Here is an 18,722-nt window from a genome sequence, read left to right as displayed (position 1 = left end):
AAAGAAGCGTTTAGGTATTTGTCTTCAATCTCATTAATTCTGTCTTCCATTGCATCAATTCTACCCCTTTGCCCTTTCAATGCGTTATCTATTTCTAATAATTTAGTATTAATCTTCTGGATTTCTATCTGTAGATTTAGAATCATTTCTAATTTTTCATTTATTTTGTCATTTTGTTCTTGTTATTTTCTTCCAGAATTCTTCTAAGTTTTTTTCTGTGTTTTCTTTGGTCTGTCTAAATCTGCAATATCTGGGGATAGGTCACTGAGAGTAAAAAGGTAGAGAAGGAGAATAATGAATAAAGAAAGCAAAAAAAACAAACCAACAATACAAAAGAAAATAAAAGCAAAAACAGAACAAAACAAACAAACAAACAAACAAAACAAGCCAACAAGGGATGGGGTTAAGAGAAAGAATAGAAAAAAGAAAAAAAAGGAAGGTGTAAACTAGGACCTTTTCAGTTGTGCAGTGCACTTCTGGAGAGTTGTTGGGGTTACTGGAAAGCAGAACTTCTTCTTAAGTCCCTGCAATCTGGTAGAGCACTGCCTCTTTAGGTTGTCACTAGCTGCTGGTTACGTGTTGATTTGTTTTGTCTTGGTTTTATGGTTTAATAGTTTGGAAAGGTGAAGCTGCTTTTATTATTATTATTATTATTATTGATGCAAGTGTGTTGGGCCTCTCTACTGTTTTCTTTGTGGTGGTAGAATCCCTGTGTGTAGTGTGGATATTTGTTTCTGTTTGTCGTAAAGAGGGTTTAGAGTTCGAAGCGGGAGGTTTTATGGTAATTGGATGAATATGTTTTCTTCTATTGAGTGAGTGAACATATTGGTAGAGAAGGTGGGAGCGGAAGAAGGAAAGCTTGGTGTTGCTAGGGTCAGTTTCTAGGGCTTTTGAGCAGGCGATTTTTGATGACGTATTTATTTGCAAGACTGCAGCTCAACTTCAGGAAAAATTCTTATTGTTAGAGTGTCACAAATTTCCGCCAGTTTCAGGCACACTCAAATATCCCGCCTCTGTGGCCCCCAGGGCTAAAGAACGGCTCCAAGGCAAAAATCCCGGGAGTGCAGTTTCTTCCCTCTCCTTGTTCCGTCTGTCTGTGGTGCTGATGTAATCCCGCCAGATTGCTAATGGCCGGCTCTGGAGTTTGTCTGTGATACTGCCCAGCTGCAGCGCCAAAGATGCATGCAGTTTGAGCTGTTGGTCAGGGAAGTACCTGCTAGTGACCTGTGGTCCCCATGTATGTGACAAAGAAAAGGACAAAGTCTCCCAGTCTGTCCCCAGTCTACTCTGTGACCTGCTGGGAGTGGAGGGAGCTACCCTTCCTGTCGCAACAGTAAGTTTTCCTCCCAATCTCAGTGGAGGTGTCTGTGCCCATAGCTAGCACCCAGGAGACCCAAATTACCTCCAAAAAATCAAGATGAGCTGCTGGAGGCAGGTCTCTGCCGCTGCCCACTGGAATATTAGAATGGTTGCTGGTAAGCGGTTACAAGGCATCCTCCCTCTTGGCTCGGGGATCTCAGGTGGGTGCCCTTGCCTGGCACACAGTGAGTGCTCCAGAAGAGTTTCCAATGCCTCTCTTGGGTGCCTGTCCATCCTTCTCCAGTTGCTTTTTCCAAACTAATCTCCATGACTTTCCTTTAATTTTGCTCTTCCGTGTTTGATGTACTCTGAATCTGTGAGCTGTTCAGAGCATTGAAATCCCTAATTTAAACTGTTGTGGCTAGTTTTCCAAGACCTTAGATGCCAGAGGAATAAAGCGTGCTGCTCACTGGCTCGACTCCATTTTGAACTCTTGATGTCAGATGGCTCTTGACTGAAGGCAGAGAATAGTGGAAAGATGTTTGCCTGTCTTTTATTGACTATGTCAAGGCTTTTCACTGTGCAAATCATAACAAATTGTAGATACAATTGTAAACAATGGGAATTCCAGGACATGTAATTGTGCTCATGCAGAACCTGTGCATAGACCGAGAGGCTGTCATTTCAAGAGAACAAGGGAACACTGCATGGTTTAAAATCAGGAAAAGTGTGCATGAGGGTTGTATCCTTTCACCATATTTATTCAGTCTGTATGCTGGGCAAAGAATCCAATAATCTGGACTATATGAAGAAAAACACAGTATCAGGATTGTAGAAAAACTCATTAACAGACTGAGATATGTGGATGGCACAGTTTTGCTTGCTGAAAGTAATTAAGATTTGAAGCACTTACTGATGAAGACCAAAGACTGCAGCCTTCCGTATGGATTAGACCTCAACATAAAGAAGACAGAAATCCTTACAGCTGGACCAATAAGCAACATCACGATAAATGGAGAAAAGATTGAAGTTGTCAAGGATTTCGTTTTGCTGGGACCCACAAGGAGCACCCACTGAGGCAGCAGTCAGGAAATCAGACAACATACGACATTGGGTAAATCTGCTTCAGAAGACCTCTGTAAAGTGTCAAAGAGCAGAGGTGGTGTCACTTTGAGGACCAAGGTGTGCGTGACACAAGCTGTTAATATTTTCAGATGTCTTGTATGCATGCTAAAATTGGGTAATGAGTAAGGAAGACCACAGCAGGATTGATGCCTTTGAATTGCGGTGTTGACAGAGAACATTGAGTATACATACCATGGACTGCCAGGGGAATGAACAAATGCGTCTTGGAAGAAGGTGAGCCACAATGCTGCTTAGAAGTGAGGGTGGTGAGACTTTGGCTCATGTTCTTTGGAAATATCATTGGAGGGACCCATCTCTGGAGAAAGGACATCATGCTTGGCAAGAGTGGAAGGTCAGAGATAAAGAGAAAGACCCTCAACGGGATGGATTGACACGGTGGCTGCAACACCGTGCTCAAACATGGCAAGGATTTTGACGATGCCATAGACCCAGGCCACTCCTCGGAAGGAAGGTTGGGCAATCCTACTTCCGTAGTGATACTGCCTCGGAAACCCAAGGAGGGGTCGCCATGAGTCGGGGCTGACTCGACAGCAAACAACAACAACAACAACAACATAGACCCAGGCAGCATCTGTGTGTGTGTGTGTGTGTGTGTGTGTGTGCATAGAGTCACTATAAGTTGGAACTGACTTGACAGCTGAAAACAGTGAGAGGATCCATGGGCACCTGGGTGGCACAAGTGCTTTCCTATTGGCTCCTAACCTAAAGGTTGATGGTTTGAACCCACCCAGCAGCTCTGTGGAAGAAGGCCTAGTGAAATGCTTCCATAAAGTTTACTGTCCAAAAAAAACCCTGTGGTGCACTTCTACCCTGTAACACATAGCGTTGCCATGACTCAGAATGGACTGCACAACAGGTTCAGGATTTTGTTGGTGTTAATTTTTTTTGTTTTGTTTTGTTTTATAGGCTCTGTGGACAAATTATACTTGTAAACTGAGAATTGGGTGGTAACACAGTTCTCGTCTAAGAAAAAGGAAATACTGAAGTCTACGGTTCTTCTCTGGCAGGGATTCAGGGCAGAGTTAAAATTGGTGTTTCACCCAGAACTCTTCTTCATTGTGCACAGCAGTCATCCATTTCTTAACACCGGCTTTCTAGGGCTTAGCCCCTTAAATGCCAGTAGTAACCCCCAGTCATTGGGGCAACCAAATAAACATGCTAAATATTCCCACATGCCCCCTGGGGAGGTGATGCAGTATGCAGTGGAGAGTGGACCAAGCCCATTGCTACTGCTCTGAGTCAGCTCTGAGGACTCTCAGTCAGCATCCACACAGTTAGAACTAAGTGTTCTAAACCTCAGACTCCCTTGACTTGCAGACAGGGTCAACTCCCTTGACTCACCTGGAGGCCAGGGCATGACCGTGTTTTCTCAGCGTGATGTCTCCCTTGGTAGCCTCGTAGGTGAAGACGAGTCACTTCTCAGCAAAGGTAGCTTGTTGGTCAGATACAATTATATAGGTCCACAGTAGTTAAACGTACCAATTTATTACTACCAGTTTAGCATTCTGTGTATAGTCTACTAGCTACTCTGGTAGGTGATTTTATGCATTTTCTTAGTGAGGGTTAACTTGGCTAGGGAACTAGAACTAAGAAAGGACATAGGACTGAACAGAGTGAAGGAAAACAAGTAAGAGAATAAGTATTTCTTATTGTAAAAGTATACATTGATATTCTTTTTTTTTTTCCTGTAAGTAAGTGACTAGTAGAAGTTAAATGAGGAAAAAATACCTAAAGTCATATACGATCATATGAAATACTTTTCTTTCTTACATAGAATCCCATGCTTTTAGATAGTATTTATTCAAGTAACCTTGAGCGAACATTTATTACTCTTCGGGCTTCAGTATAAAATTAGATCCTTGGACGGTATGATTACTAAAATCTCTTCCTAGTTGTTATCAATTGGGAAATATTTGAATATTAAAAATGGAGTGTAAGTACAGCTAATTGACTACATGCTTTTATTTTTGTTCCATCCTTGCAGCTCGACTAAAATGAATGTAAAGGAATAAAGAAAAATCCACAAATCCATGAAGATAACAATGGGAGGGGGAGGCAACACACAGTTGCAGTCAGTGGAACTTTGGTAGCTGCACAAAAAATTGATAAATGGTCATGATTTAGGAGACCAGAGAAAGCTTCCCCTGAGCTTTTGGGGAAGAGGAAGCCAACTGGAAACATTCTCATTAGTGTGGAAAAACCAGGAGAAGGCTCAGGGTTTGTAGACACCAATTATCGTGACAGTGGATTTATAGGGTGCAATGGAAGAGGAGAAGTAGCTAGACCATCAGCTGCCTCTCCTCCTCACTGCAGCAACATGAAGGGGTTGAATGAGAAGCCTTGGGCTCCAGGATACAGGTGTATTGAGGGCTAAAGCGAGGTGACACACTGACAGTGAGGAAATTACCTTTTTAAACAAGTGTGTACGTGCTTTTCGTATGAAAACAAAATTTACAGCCAGTGTTTTGGAGCTTCACATATTTTCATGAATGGGTAGTAGAGAATTACCAGACATCTGAAGAAAGCCCACAATAAAGACAGAGAACAGCTCACAAAACATGGAGATCAAAGGGGAAGGCTTTTGGAAGAAGCAGATACTATAGCTTAGAAGCTTAGAAGCTTCACGACAGAGGGGGCAACTGGCTCAGAATGATAAGAAATGATCTTACTTCCATAAAATAAAACATAATGCAGCAAGTATAAGAAGGTGCAATTAGGATTTAAGCATTGAAGGGCAGAAAAGAAAGAGGAGATTTCTAGGAAATGCAGATAATATCCCAGGGAGTAAAACAAAGAGAATGAAAGAGGGGAAATTGAAGAGAAATCTGGAGATTCAGCCCAAATGACCCATATCCAAATAATAGAATTCCTAGGAAAAGAACATGGAGGAACTAACATGGAGAGAGGAAATCTCAGTGATATGTTAAAAGTTTTTACATGTGTAATCATTTATATTGTTGTTGTTGTTGTTGTTATGTGCAGTTGAGTCATCTCCAACTTATGGTGGGTGACCTTATGTACAACAGAATGAAACACTGCCCAGTCCTGTGCCAGCCTCAAAATCCCTACTATACCTGAGCCCATCATTGCAGCCACCATGTCAATCCATCTTGTTGAGGGTCTTCACATATTTTGTTGACCTTCCACTTTACTTAGCATGACATCCTTCTCCAGAGAATGGTCCCTTCTGACAACCTGACCAAAGTAGGTGAGAGGAACTCTGGCCATTCTCACTTCCAAGAAGCATTCTGGCTGCACTTCTTCCAGGACAGATTTGTTAGTTCTTTTAGCAGTCCACGGTACTTTGAGCATTTCTTGCCAACACCACAACTCAAGAGTATCAACTTTTCTTTATTCATTGTCCAGCTCTCACATGCATATGAAGTGGTTGAAAATACAATGGCTTGGGTTAGGCGCATGTTAGTCTTCAAGGAGACTTCTTTGCTCTTGAGCACTGGAAACAGATCTTTTGCAACAAATCATTTATATTATATATCTTACATATTGTATTGATTTATATTTTATGTAATAACTTAAATGTGTAATTTAAATATATAAATAAATAATTCAGAGCAGAGGGATTAAAAATGTCTACCCAATGAGCAGCGAAAGATCCTTGCCCAACTTCATGTTCTTTCTGTGAAATATGAGAATACTAGGGTAAACAAAAGATTGTAAAACTCTTAAAGAAAAAAAAAAAAGAAAATACAGGCCATATAACAAGAACCAGAAGTCAAAATCACATTCTATTTCTCGACAGCAATGTTGGAAATTAGAAGAAACTCGGCACTGTGAACATTTAGAGAGAAGTGATTTGCCATTTAGACTTTTCTTCTCAGCCAGACTATCAGTCAAGAATGCCTGTTGGCTAATTGTCAGAGGACACCTGACAGCTCAGTTGTGGACAGTTTTTACATGATCCTGATATAAACCAAAACCAGACTCACTGCCATTGTGTTGAATCTGACTCATAGCAACCCCCATTGGGTTTCCAGCATTGTAAATCTGTGTGGAAGTAGATCACCCATCTTCTTTCAGTGGAGCAGCTGGTGGGTTTGAACTGCTGGCCTTCTGGTTAGCAGCCAAATGCCTTTTCCACTATGGTACCAGAGCTCCTTATATAGAGTGGATATTAATTGAAAACAAATTATGACACATCCAGAATAGAGATGGTAGGTTAGGGAAAAGAGAGACAGGTTGAAGAGATCAAACCTTGTGTTTTCTGTAGTAAAAAGTTAATACATCTAAAACTTTAAAAAAAAAAAAAAAGAAAAGAAATACCAATATAATTGTGTTGTTTTGGGGAGAAAAAGAGGACTAGGGTAAATACTAGAAGAAACAAAAGATTTGAAAGTAGATTGGCTCTGAGGAGCAAGAATAAGGTGTGGATGGGTCAGATGATGGATTTATTTTTTTCATTTCATAGTAATAATTTCTTTTTAATTTTTATATAAGTATCACTTTTATATTTAAAAATTTATTTTAAAAATTAAAAAATAAACACATGTAATGGTTAAAACTATATATTTGAGTTTTGGTTGAATGAAGATATTTTAAAAGGTAGACAAGGGAAAATATCATCTTGATTTTTCAGAGTACTAACTTCATTTTCCAGGAGAACCACTTTAATTACAGTAGTGAGATAAATTGAGGAATAATTTTTCTCTTAAAAATAGCAGCACAGCAGTGGCTTAGGTCATGGAAGGTAGCTGGTACCCAAGTGGCAACTGCATGAATTTGCAATGGCAGAATCTTGCCTCAGCAAAGCAGTCCTGGTAAACAGAGCTGATTGTGTATCTGGGACCATGAAGGATTCACAATTTACCTTAATTACTGTAAGACATTAAACAGTTATATGAAGTTTCTATTAAGTTTTTCATTCAGGATATAGTTGTTGTTGTTGTTGTTGTTATGTGCCGTCGAGTCGGCCCCGACTCATAGCGACCCCTCCTTGGGTTTCCGAGGCATTATCACTACGGAAGTAGGATTGCCCAACCTTCCTTCCGAGGAGTGGCTGGTGGGTTTGAACCGCCAGCCGTCTGGTTAGCAGGCAAGTGTCTTAGCCACTATGCTACCAGAGAGTATCTATTATGTGCCAAGCATTGTTCTAAGTGACTTACGGATATTGATGAGGAAACTGAGGTATATAGAGATTTGATAATTTCCCCCATCACTCAGCTGGTAGTTGGAAGAGCCAGGTTTTAAATCTCAGGTGTCTAGACTCAGGGGCCTTCCTTACCGCTCCTACTTGGCTTGTTAAATAAGTAACTCCAGGCAGCTAGGTTAAATGTCCACATTCCCAAAGCTAGTTATTTTGGAAGAGATCGTTGGATTTTGTCATAAAGCTGTTGTCAGCCCCTGAATGTGTAAGAACGTGTCTAGGTCAAGTATTCTCGGTGACTGAAGAACGGACTTTAAGCCCTGGCCAGGGAGAAGAACCAGGTCCTCCAGAGGACACTTCACAGCGTATCTGATGCCTTTCTCCCCTCACCTCATTCTAGCCCTAGCTTTGTTCACAGCTAATACTTAATGTGTGTTGAAGTGGTTGGGATAGCTAACTTCGTTCACAATTTTTAAAAACAGACCACTGCTGAAGTGATTGGGATAAAGAAATACATCATTTTAAAAGTTATTTTATAGTTTTGAGCCCTGTGTTAGATGGTTTGTGCAACACATCACCATGTGGTTCACACCGCAGCATCTTAGAGATCTGTTAGTAATCAGTGATGTGGTGTACTGCTGTGTCCACGACACTCAAGATTCATCCATTACTTTCAGATATGAATGCTACAAGTTGTGGTTTGTTTGTTTTTCCTAGTTCAACTTTGTGGGGAAACTTTTGGGTCCACGTGGCAATTCTCTGAAGCGTTTACAGGAAGAAACTTTGACAAAAATGTCCATTCTTGGAAAAGGTTCCATGCGAGACAAGGCAAAGGTAATACTCATTATAGACAATGGTTGCTTTCTAGTCAAGCCGTATTATGCACTTCAACATCATCCACTGTATTAATACATAGTTTCGAAAGGCTAACTAGGATTTTACATGAAATTGTGAAAATGCTAATATAAATGGGAATATTAAAAATATGTATATATGTATGTATATAATATTGACATAGTATAAAGCATAATGTTAAGATAAGGTGATGTATTTGTGACACTGTTTAGAAAATGAGTCATTGTGGTCATTTCAGAATTGGAATCTTAAGCTCACATCTGTAACTGTCATATTCATTAGAAAAATAAAACAGTAATACTTACATTTCTGAATCTTGTAGAAGGCGTGGTAATATTGAAACTGTCGTGAAGAGCAGTAAAGTTTATCCATGGTCTCACCATCACTGTGTGCATTTGGATTCCTTCCTTCCGGTCTTTGTGTTGCTGTTGTTATTGTGTGCATTTATTTCACATAGTTGAGGTTATGATGTATTTATCTATTCTCTCTTTCTTTCCTTTACTTTCATATTACATGCATTTCATTGAGTTATCAGAATGGATCTTAAAGGTTTTAATGATTGCCCAGGGCTCTACTTGGATGTAATCACATTTACTGCCTTTTCAACAAACGAACAGTCACTAAGTTAACTTTTATTCATCACTTTCTTAAATATGCCAATTTGGAAAGGAAGACATTTTATGTCACTGAGAATCTGATCCACATTCATTGGTCACTTACCATGAAATGCTGAAGAATGATTGTTTCCTAAATGCTATTTAAACACAATCCTGCCTGCTCACAAAAAATGTCCATATAAGTTTTTATAATAAAAATAGTATTTGTTCCTTGCACAGCCATGTGGGCCAGGTACTAGCCAGCATTTGTCTGTTGAAGAGCCATGTGGGTCAGGCACTGTGACCCACTGTGGAAGACATGTTGTATGCACTGCATCTTGAAAATTGGTAGAAAATGCAAAATATTTTCCTTATTTTACACATAAGAAAACAGAGATTCAGAGAACTTGAGCATATCCTGCAAATTAATGAAGAGAAATTCCATATATTGTTTGATGAACACAGTAAGACCATGACTTCCTGATACCAGCACACATGTTTTCCACCACAGCAGTGAAATCACAGCCATGCTTCAGCCTCACATGGGATGCTGTTTAAAAGTACAGGTTCTTATGCCCCAACCATTTTTGGGGAGAACCTCAAAAGGCATTTTTAGCAGGTGTTCAAAGTGATCGTAGTGTGTAGCTGGGTGAGACCACTCACTGGGCATCAGTCTCAACTGAATGAGTTACTGTGGTTCCTGACGCATGTACTCTGACAAAAGGAGGAAGTGGAACCATGGACTGCTGGTCCCTCACTTAGAAAGCACGCTGCTGTCTTGTAGGAAAGTCCTCCAGCTATGCTGACACCTTAACTGAGTTTTCCAGAAGCTGTTCTAGCATTCTGCAAAGCCTGGTGATGGGGATGATACAGCTAGTGGAAACCAGGGGCAGGACTCCATTGTCCTACTCACGTTATCTGTTGTTAAAAGAGCAGCAGTGCCTTGTGACATTCAGTGACAGTGATCAGAGCATCCACTGATGGTTTCACGGGGGGAAGGAAGCAGGGAAGGCAAATTCTTACCTAGGTTGTGTGTCCTAGTGACAGCAAGTGCTTTACTGTCCATAGTGAGGTGGACCTCAAGTGTCAGCTAGCCACAGGGCTTCGAGGCCCTTCCATATTCTGTTGGCATGTCAGGGTCCTCTGGCCGTCCTCTGTGGTGGGCACGTTTGGCCCTTAGCAATGGTAATACCAGTCAGTCATGTTGAGGGAATTCTCCTTGTGGGGTCACACGTACCCTGTGTCCCTGTCACAGGGATTGTGTTGCTCTTAAATCCGTTGGGTATAGCACTGAGGTGGTGTAAATGAGGCCATCTGATCTTCTCTGGGTGGTCTGCTTGGCCACGTCATTGGCATTTACTCGGGACCCACTATTATATACTGGGGCCTCTTGCCCAGACCACGTGTCACCTGTCCTCTAATCCTTTGGATTCTGTGCCCTTGATCGTATGGGCATTTTCACTTGTGTACCCCCAGTCCATAGTCAGAGTCGGTGTGGGGATCCTGCAGTGGCTCCTCATCCAGATGTCCAAGCACATCACAGGGGGAACAGCATGCATTGTGAACGTGCAGTCCAAAGAGCCGGCCACCAGTGGACTGGGGCACAGGTGCATTCCCCTCTTAACCCCTAAGCCCCACTTTGCCACATAGTCCATCACTTGTTCTTTTAGAAGAACTTCACAGAAGGTAACCACAGGTGACAGTCTAAGTAAGAAGTTTGCATACTCAGTGGAATATACTTGTATCCCATCTGCTGTATTGTGGTCCAGTCCTCACTTCCTTAATGTGCAGATAACCAATCCTGGATGTCCTTCCCTGGTGGTCTGTTTCCTGCATCCTCTGCTGACGGTGAATCGTCCGTCAGCTGGGGGTTAGTGTACTCTGGCTATTTTACTCAGAGAGGAACTTTATCCATGGAAATGTACACTTATCCCAGGGTTGCCAGGGCCAGGGTGTCAGGCCCTAGACTGATTCTCTAGGAGTGCCTTCCGGAACAGTGCTGTATAATGGGCTCTGAAAGCTGCTTCCTTTGCCAAAATCAGGATCTGCCATGGAATTGTTGACTTCAGGGACACAGCCCTTTGCTGTGGCCCAGGATCAGGAAATAGCCCCCAGATCTGCTGGCCTGGGAGCCACTCTGTACTGTTCAGGTCAGCCCTGGCATGATGGTAGTCACGGTCCTCGTGACTGAAGTACAGGACCAGGCCTTGCACACATGGATCTGCTTGGCTGACCCCAGTTATGCTCGGAACCCTCCCCCTGCCAGGAAGGCTGAGAATGTGACTTGGAGCTCTCAGCATTTGCAGTGCAGGAAGATATGCCCGAGGGAGGTGGGGACACAGGTCCAGCAAGAGAGCTCACTGTCCCTGCCCCAGTGCTCCTTGCAGACATCGTGGAAAACACAGGCCAGTGCAGAGAAGAACATGCTCTGGCTCTGCCACGGTCAGTGTTGTGTCTGGCTATTTCTGGACCTATCGTTCTTTCTAGTAGAGGCCACACTAAAGGCAGTTTGTGTAAAATCACCATATTAAAGTATTACCAGAAACCAAAGCCAAACTCACTGCCTTCGAGTCGGGTCCGACTCATAGCGACTCCCTCCTTGGGTTTCCGAGGTGATATCACTACGGAAGTAGATTGCCTAATCTTCCTTCCAAGAAGTGGCTGGTGGGTTTGAACTGCCAGCCTTTTGGTTAGCAGTCAAATGCCTTAGGGACTACACCACCAGAGCTCCCATTAAAGTATTAGTTATTTAAAAAAAATAAATAATCACACAGTCCCTCATCTTTTCATTAGTTCATGCTTTCTTTAATTGGGAAACTTTTAATTCTTTAGAATGCGGTGAATCCGCTGGATGCATTCTTAAATGCTGGTGTTGTAAACGTCATTTCAGAGGTTCTCCTGAGGCTTCACCAGAAAACTGAAGCAGGAAACAATGTATTAAAAAAAAGTGTGAGTTCTGTAATGGTGATTTCAGTTCGTCCTTTTCACTGGTTTACTTTTAGTCTAAAGGAATTCTCAATATGTTTATGTCTAAAGAGATTCTCCTTATTTAATAGGATTAAAATATCTGCCTGTTGGCATTGCTGTCTAAGTTCCAGTGTGAAGGTAACCCATTTTAGATTTAGATTTGCTGCGTTGAAGCCATTGTGGGACCCATTACTGGAATGTATCAGCTGGTTGTACAGCTTAGTGATGATGGTGATTTTATGATCTGTTGGACCTTCCGTTTGTGGCAAACGTTATGGTAGACGTGAGCCCACCTCATGGATATTACAGAACAACAGACTGATTCCTCTGTGGGTACATAACAGTACTTACGTTACCGCCCTCAGCACTTACTGTGAGCTAGGGGTAATTCTGAAGGTGGCTGTGTGTGAACTTCCTTGTTATTACAGCAACCCTGTGAGGCAGGTACTCTGTTATGAATACGCTCATTGAACATGATCCCTTGGAGGGAGGATTCCTTATTCCCGTTGTATCCCCCGATGTCTCTCCATGAGGAGAGGAGCCTGCCCGGAGTCGCACGGTGAATGCTGGGTTTGAGCCTTGCATGCAGAGCTGCCGTGGCCGCCGTCCTCCCTGGCAGCACGCTACCTGTCGTCATTCACCCGGGGGATAGTCCCCGATCTGGGGGCTGCTCACTCACTGTGCAGCGGCTGTGGTTGGACCAGAAAGCCTCCCCGTCCCAAGGGAGGTGTGTGGGAGAAGTGTGGTTGTTAGTGTGTGGATCAACACTTCTGGTCTCTCATTAACATCATTATCTTGCTTCCATATTAGAAGGAGATTAAAAATGTTTGTTTCATTGGTTCATGCTTTCCGAGATGAACTGCCGTGTAGAATCCAGCTTTCAGACCTTCATTCAGCTATGAAAGGCAGTATCAGATTAAATGATTAGGACAATGGTCTATACTATGGCCGTCAAGTCAATTCCAACTCACAGTCACCCTAGAGGACACCGTAGCACTGCCCCATAGGGTTTCCAAGGCTGTACATCTTTACAAAAGCAGACTGCCTTGTCTTTTCTCCCATGGAGTAGCTATGGGTTTGAACTGACAAACTTTTGGTTATAAGCCAAATACTTTAACCGCTATACCACCAGAGCTCCTCAGTGGTCTGTAGTTGGTGTAAAAGAATAGTAAACAAACCAAGCCTGCTGCCGTCGGGTTGATTTCAATTCATAGCGACCCCTCCTTGGGTTTCTGAGGCAGATCTCTACAGAAGTAGATTGCCCGGTCTTCCTTCTGAGGAGTGGCTGGTGGGTTTAAACCACCAGCCTTCTGGTTAGCAGTCAGATGTCTTAGGCATTACACCACCTGTACTCTTTTAAAATGTCAGATGAGACCCATCTTCCTCCCGCAAAGCAGTTGGTGGGTTTGAACCATCGACCTTCTAGTTCACGGTACCACCAGAGCTCCTACAGAGTATTATGGTAGCTCCTATTTTCTCTCCCTGCGTGAAATGCTTTTTCTTCTTTCCTTTCCATTTCTGACCCACTTTCTTAAATATGAAGGAAGCTCGCATTTACTCAGTGTCTCCCAGGTGCTAGGCAGCACTAGGCACCATGTCTACAGTCTCTGTTTGCCAGACATTTCGTAAAGCTATCCGTTTTGTTCATCTCAGTGGTCCTGCATTAATACTCATGTGTTAACACCAAACTGATTTTTCAAATGAAATGTCAGTGTACACTTATAATAGTCAGGCATTTGTGTCTTTGTGCTGTTGGCTTATGGTGGAATAACAGGCATGCTCACCAGGAATTGGGGCGTTTCCTTTCCATGGGAGAGGAGTTGAAGGAGGTGGGAAGGTGTCCTTCTGCCTTCTGGAAATCAAGGCACATGATGGTTCCTGCTCATGTGGGTCTGTCTCTGTCTCATGCTGACATGGGAAACAGACTAATTAGAGACCTGTATTGTAGGACTAGGGCCTGTCACTGCCGCCCAAGGGAAGGCTAGTTGGGAAAAGATAATGCAACAGAGTCAGTGGTTTCTTAACCATCTGGATCTTTTTTTTCCTTTTAATTTTCCCCTAAGTTTCATTATGTAAACTGTAAAAAAAGAAAAGTTTTAAAAATCTTTGTCAAAACTATACAAACTCATGTAAAACCATGTAATACAATCTTTATTTTATTCACTGTTTTATTCTCAGTTACAGTGCCTGGCATGTGGAAATGTTTATTGAATGACTAAAAAATGAGCAAATAAACACAGAAATGAATAAAGTATGTTAGCCACTTATTCCACCTGTTTGTTGAATGTATACTGTATAAACCCAAACCCACTGCTGACGAGTTGATTCCGACTCGTGGCAGCTTTACAGAACAGAGTAGAACCGCCTCATAGGGATTCCATGGCTGTCATCTTGATGAGAACCGATGGCTGCATCTTTCTCCGCAGAGCGGCTGGTGGCTTTGAACCGCAGATCTCAGCGAGCACCTGAGCGCTTAACCATTGTGCCACCAGGGCTCGGAGATGGCAGGGTCAGATTTATATTTTAACATCCTTCCGCACGCAGGGTTTTGTTTGATGTTGAGTGAGTCCTCTGTGCTGTGACATAAGCCTGGGTAGTTTGGATTTGCTTTCTGTTTTCACATAATGACACATCTTGAAATGTGATTTTTCTTCAGGAAGAAGAGTTGAGGAAAAGCGGAGAAGCAAAGTACTTCCACCTCAACGATGACCTCCACGTCCTCATTGAAGTCTTTGCCCCACCAGCAGAGGCCTACGCCCGGATGGGCCATGCCCTGGAAGAGATCAAGAAGTTCCTCATCCCTGTTAGTACCCGGCCTTAGGCCTCCAGCTGTGCGCTGGGCCTTCCTTTATTTTAACCCTGAATAATTGTTATCAGTAACTGTAACTTGTTTAGCACCTTACTGTTGAAGAGCGGCACCTGCCTTCTCTCAAGTAGGCCTGACAGTGTCCCTGTGAACTGCGAGGCATCAGTCCTTCCTTATATACAAGGCAGAGGGTTTTCGGCGAGGGTGAGTAACACTGCTCAGGTCACACAGTTAGTAAGCTGCGGAAGAACTCAGTCACCAGTCAGGTTTTGGGGCTTCAAGTCTTAAGCATTTTTGTCAAACAGAAAACATCTCACAAGTTTGTTGTTGTCCAGTACAAACTCCCTAGTGTTTTCCCCGTGCCACACCCTGTGCTTGGGGTCGGGCATAAAGCCATGGATGAAAACAGCCCTTTCTCTGGAGGAGGCTTGTGGCGCAGTGGTTAAAGATCGGCAGCTTGAACCCACCGGCTGCTCCACAAGAGGAAGACGAGGCAGCCTGTGTCTGTAAAAGTCAACGGCCGTAGAAACCCTATGGGGCCGTTCTTCTCTGCCCACTAGGATCGCAGTGAGTTGGGATCGGTGCAGTGGCAGTGGAGTGGGTTTGGTTTTCTCTGGAGGGATATGTCAGGGGAGGAGGCACGGGCACATGATTACAGTACAGCAGGAGAAGTCCAGTGACCAGCGTAAGCCTGGTGGACGCTCAGAGGAAGGGCATAGTGCAGAGTGCTAGTAGCTGGCTTCTGCTTTGTGTTTCTGAACCATTGGTAGTGTTTGTAACCCTCTCAGGTACCTTGACATTGTTAAGAATATGACAATATAAAGGGAATCTGTCCCTACCTCCATTGTTGTTAGGTGCCATCAAGTTGCCACTGATTCATGGCGACCCTGTGTACAACAGAACAAAACCCTGCCCAGACCTGCACAGCCTTCCCGGTCATTGCTATGTTTAAGTCCCCTGTTGCAGCCACATACTGCATGTATGTACTGTGATCACTGTGAGCTGTGAGGGAAAAAAATGAACGTATGGGGATAGGGTTTTTAAAATCAAGATTGTCTTGAAAAAGCCAGGACATGGAATTCCACTCAGTATTTCACTTGGGGAACTGAAAATGTTCAAAATTGTCTGTAGGTCCTACAAGCAGATATGCTGATGGCTTAATTCATTCAGTTTAAAAACAGAATTACTGAGTGCTTGCTATGTGATCAGCACACTGAACTGCCCTCCTGGACTTTGTAATGAGCTGTGAATCTCAAGTTCACACATAGATACAAAATTGCAACTATGACAGGACTAAGCAGATTAGTGTTAGTGGCCACTTACTGGTGACCAGGCAGTACTGGCCCTGCCAGATGGGGCAGAGTTGTAGGGCATCTCCCATCCCGCCCCTTTGCCACTTCCCCACCAAGATGGAGGGTCTACGTCCCCTTGCGTTGAATCTTGGCTGGCCAGAAAAACACTTTGCTTACCCCAAGGTGCAAAGGTTTTCTTTATTCTTCCTGTTTTATAGTACAAGCTCTTTCGTTTAAGTCTGTATCTATATAGAGTTCATTTTTGTGGACAGGGTGAGATAAGGGTTTGAATTTACTCTTTTCCTGTCACCATATATTGAAAAGGCCAACCTCCCTCCTTCAGTTGCCTTGGCACCTTTGTCGAAAAGCAACTGAACATAAATATGAGGGTTTATTTCTCGAGTCTCAGTTCTGTCCCGCTGATCAGTACGCCTTTCCTCATGCCAGCACTACTCTTAATTACTGTAGCTTGATGGTAACTTTTGATACCACGTAGTGGAAGGCCTGCAACTTTGTCCTCCTTTTTCAGAAGTTTTTAGACCATTTGGCTCTTTTGCATTTCCATAAAAATTTAGTATCAACTTGTCATTTCTGCAAAAAACTGCCGAGACTTTGACAGACATTGTGTTGAATCATTTGGGGATAATTTCCATCTTAATATTGACTCTTTCAATCCATCAGCATGCAAGGTCTCTCTAGTTTTTTTTTTTTTTTTTTCCCTCTTTTTTTTTTAATTTCTCTCAGTAATATTTTATAAGTTTTACATTACTGGTCTTACATTTCTTTGTTAAATTTATATCTATTTTATGTTTTTTGATGCTATTGAATAGGTTTTTTTAATTTCATTTTTAGAGAGCTACTGGTGTACAGAAATAAAGTTGATTTTTATATATTGATTATCTTGTGAACGTTCTAGATAAGTGTATTACTTTTAGTTTGTTGTTTGGGTTTTTTTAAATGAAATCGTTAGGATTTCTACATACTAGATTCTGTCATCTTCAAATAAAGGCAGTTTTATATCTGCTTTTCCAATCTGGGTGCCTTTTGTTATTTTTCTTATACTGGCAGGAACTTTCAGTTCAGTGTTGAATAGAAGTGATAAGAATGCATATCTTTGCTTTGTTTCCAAGTTTGGGAGGAACACAGTCAGTTTTCACCATTAAATATGAGGTTAACTACAGATTTTACATTGATATCCTTTATCAAGTTGAATAATTTCCTTTCAGTTCCATTTCTTGAGAGTTTGTTATAGTTTTCTGTCTTTTGAGATGATCATGTGGTTTTTCTCCTTTATTCCTTAGTAACAGTGTACTGCACTGAGTGATTTTCAGGTATCAAATCAGCCTTGATTTCCTAGGGCAGATGTTACCTGGTCGTGGTGTGTAACCTTTCCCTGAATGGTGCTCATGGTTAATGTTCTTAGCTGATAACCAAAAGGTTGGAGGTTCAAGTCTGCCTAGACACCCCTCAGAAGAAAGGGGAGGCAGCACAGTTCTGAAAAATCAGCCATTGAAAATGCTGTGGAGCCCGGTTCTCCTCTAATGTACCTGGGGTTGATCACCTTGAGTTGGAATCAGTTCGTTTTTATATGTCATTAGGTTTCATGTACAAACGTGAAGAGTTTTTACATCAGGAGTCATGCAGGATATTAGTGTGCAGTATTTATTTATTTATTTATTGTGATATGTTGTCTGGCCTTGGAGAATGAGCTGAAAAGTATTTCCTCCTCCTTTGTTTTCTCAAGAACTTGCGAAGGACTGGTGTTATTTTTTCTTTAAATATCTGATAGAATTCACCATTGCTGTTACCTGAGTCTCAGCTTTTCTTGTTGGAAATATTTTTAACTGCTAATTCATTGGCTTCTTGTAGTTCTTTTCAGATTTTCTGTTTTTTAAAAAGTAATTTTGGGAATTTATGTCTTTCTTGGATTTGCTCATTTCATGTGAATTGTCTGATTTGCTGGCGTAAGGTTGTTCATAATACTGCTCCGTCTTTCGTTCCTGTGTCTGATTGTTTATATTGTCTCTCTCTCTTTCATCTTCTATCTAGCTAAAGATTTGTCTTTTGTTATTATTATTATTATTATTCTCTTAAAGAATTACTTGTGTTTCACTGTTTTGCCCTATTCTTTCTCTTTTGTGATGATTTTGTTTCTTCATTATTTCTTTTTTCTACTCTGGGTTTATTTTTTTTCCCCTTTTGTTCGTTGTTACGGTGGGATCTCAGATTGTTGTTTTGAGGCCTTTTTTCCTACCAAGACCACTCAAAGCTTTACATTTTCCTCTCATCACTGTTTAAAGTTATCATGTGGTCAATCTTGGAGAATGTTCCATGTGGACTTGAAAATAATTTATGGTCTGTTGTCATTTGATGGAGTGTTCTCGAAGTGTCAGTTAGGTAAAGATGAACTATCATTCAAATTATCTATATCCTTGATTTTTTTTTTTCTGGTTGTTCTTTCATTTATTGAGAGTGAGATATTGAAGCTTAGAGCCATTTTTGTTGAATTGCCTTATTTTTCCTTCAGTTCTGTTATTTTTGCTTTTTATGCTTTTGATCTCTCTTGTTAGGAGTTGTCAGATCTTCCTCATTTGTTCCTCCTTTTCTCTAGTAGTATTTTTTTAAAAGGTTAATGTGTCTGATACTAACATAACCGCTCC

The 18,722-nt window shown here is 41.9% G+C and overlaps 1 protein-coding gene across 1 annotated transcript in view; it reads left to right on the top strand.

Moving 5' to 3' along the window:
* Positions 1-18,722, top strand: part of KHDRBS3 (KH RNA binding domain containing, signal transduction associated 3) — a 146,007-nt gene that overhangs the window by 110,064 nt on the left and 17,221 nt on the right. The window contains exons 3-4 of the mRNA XM_007940572.1: positions 8,264-8,380; positions 14,621-14,767. Of these exons, the coding sequence (XP_007938763.1) occupies positions 8,264-8,380; positions 14,621-14,767 (264 nt within the window). The remainder of the gene's footprint in view (positions 1-8,263; positions 8,381-14,620; positions 14,768-18,722) is intronic.

The sequence above is a fragment of the Orycteropus afer genome, unplaced genomic scaffold (assembly GCF_000298275.1).
Source record: "Orycteropus afer afer isolate SDZICR_OR568_19922 unplaced genomic scaffold, OryAfe1.0 scaffold00069, whole genome shotgun sequence".
Classification (NCBI taxonomy): Eukaryota; Metazoa; Chordata; class Mammalia; order Tubulidentata; family Orycteropodidae; genus Orycteropus; species Orycteropus afer.
This window is presented reverse-complemented; position numbering and strand designations above follow the sequence as displayed.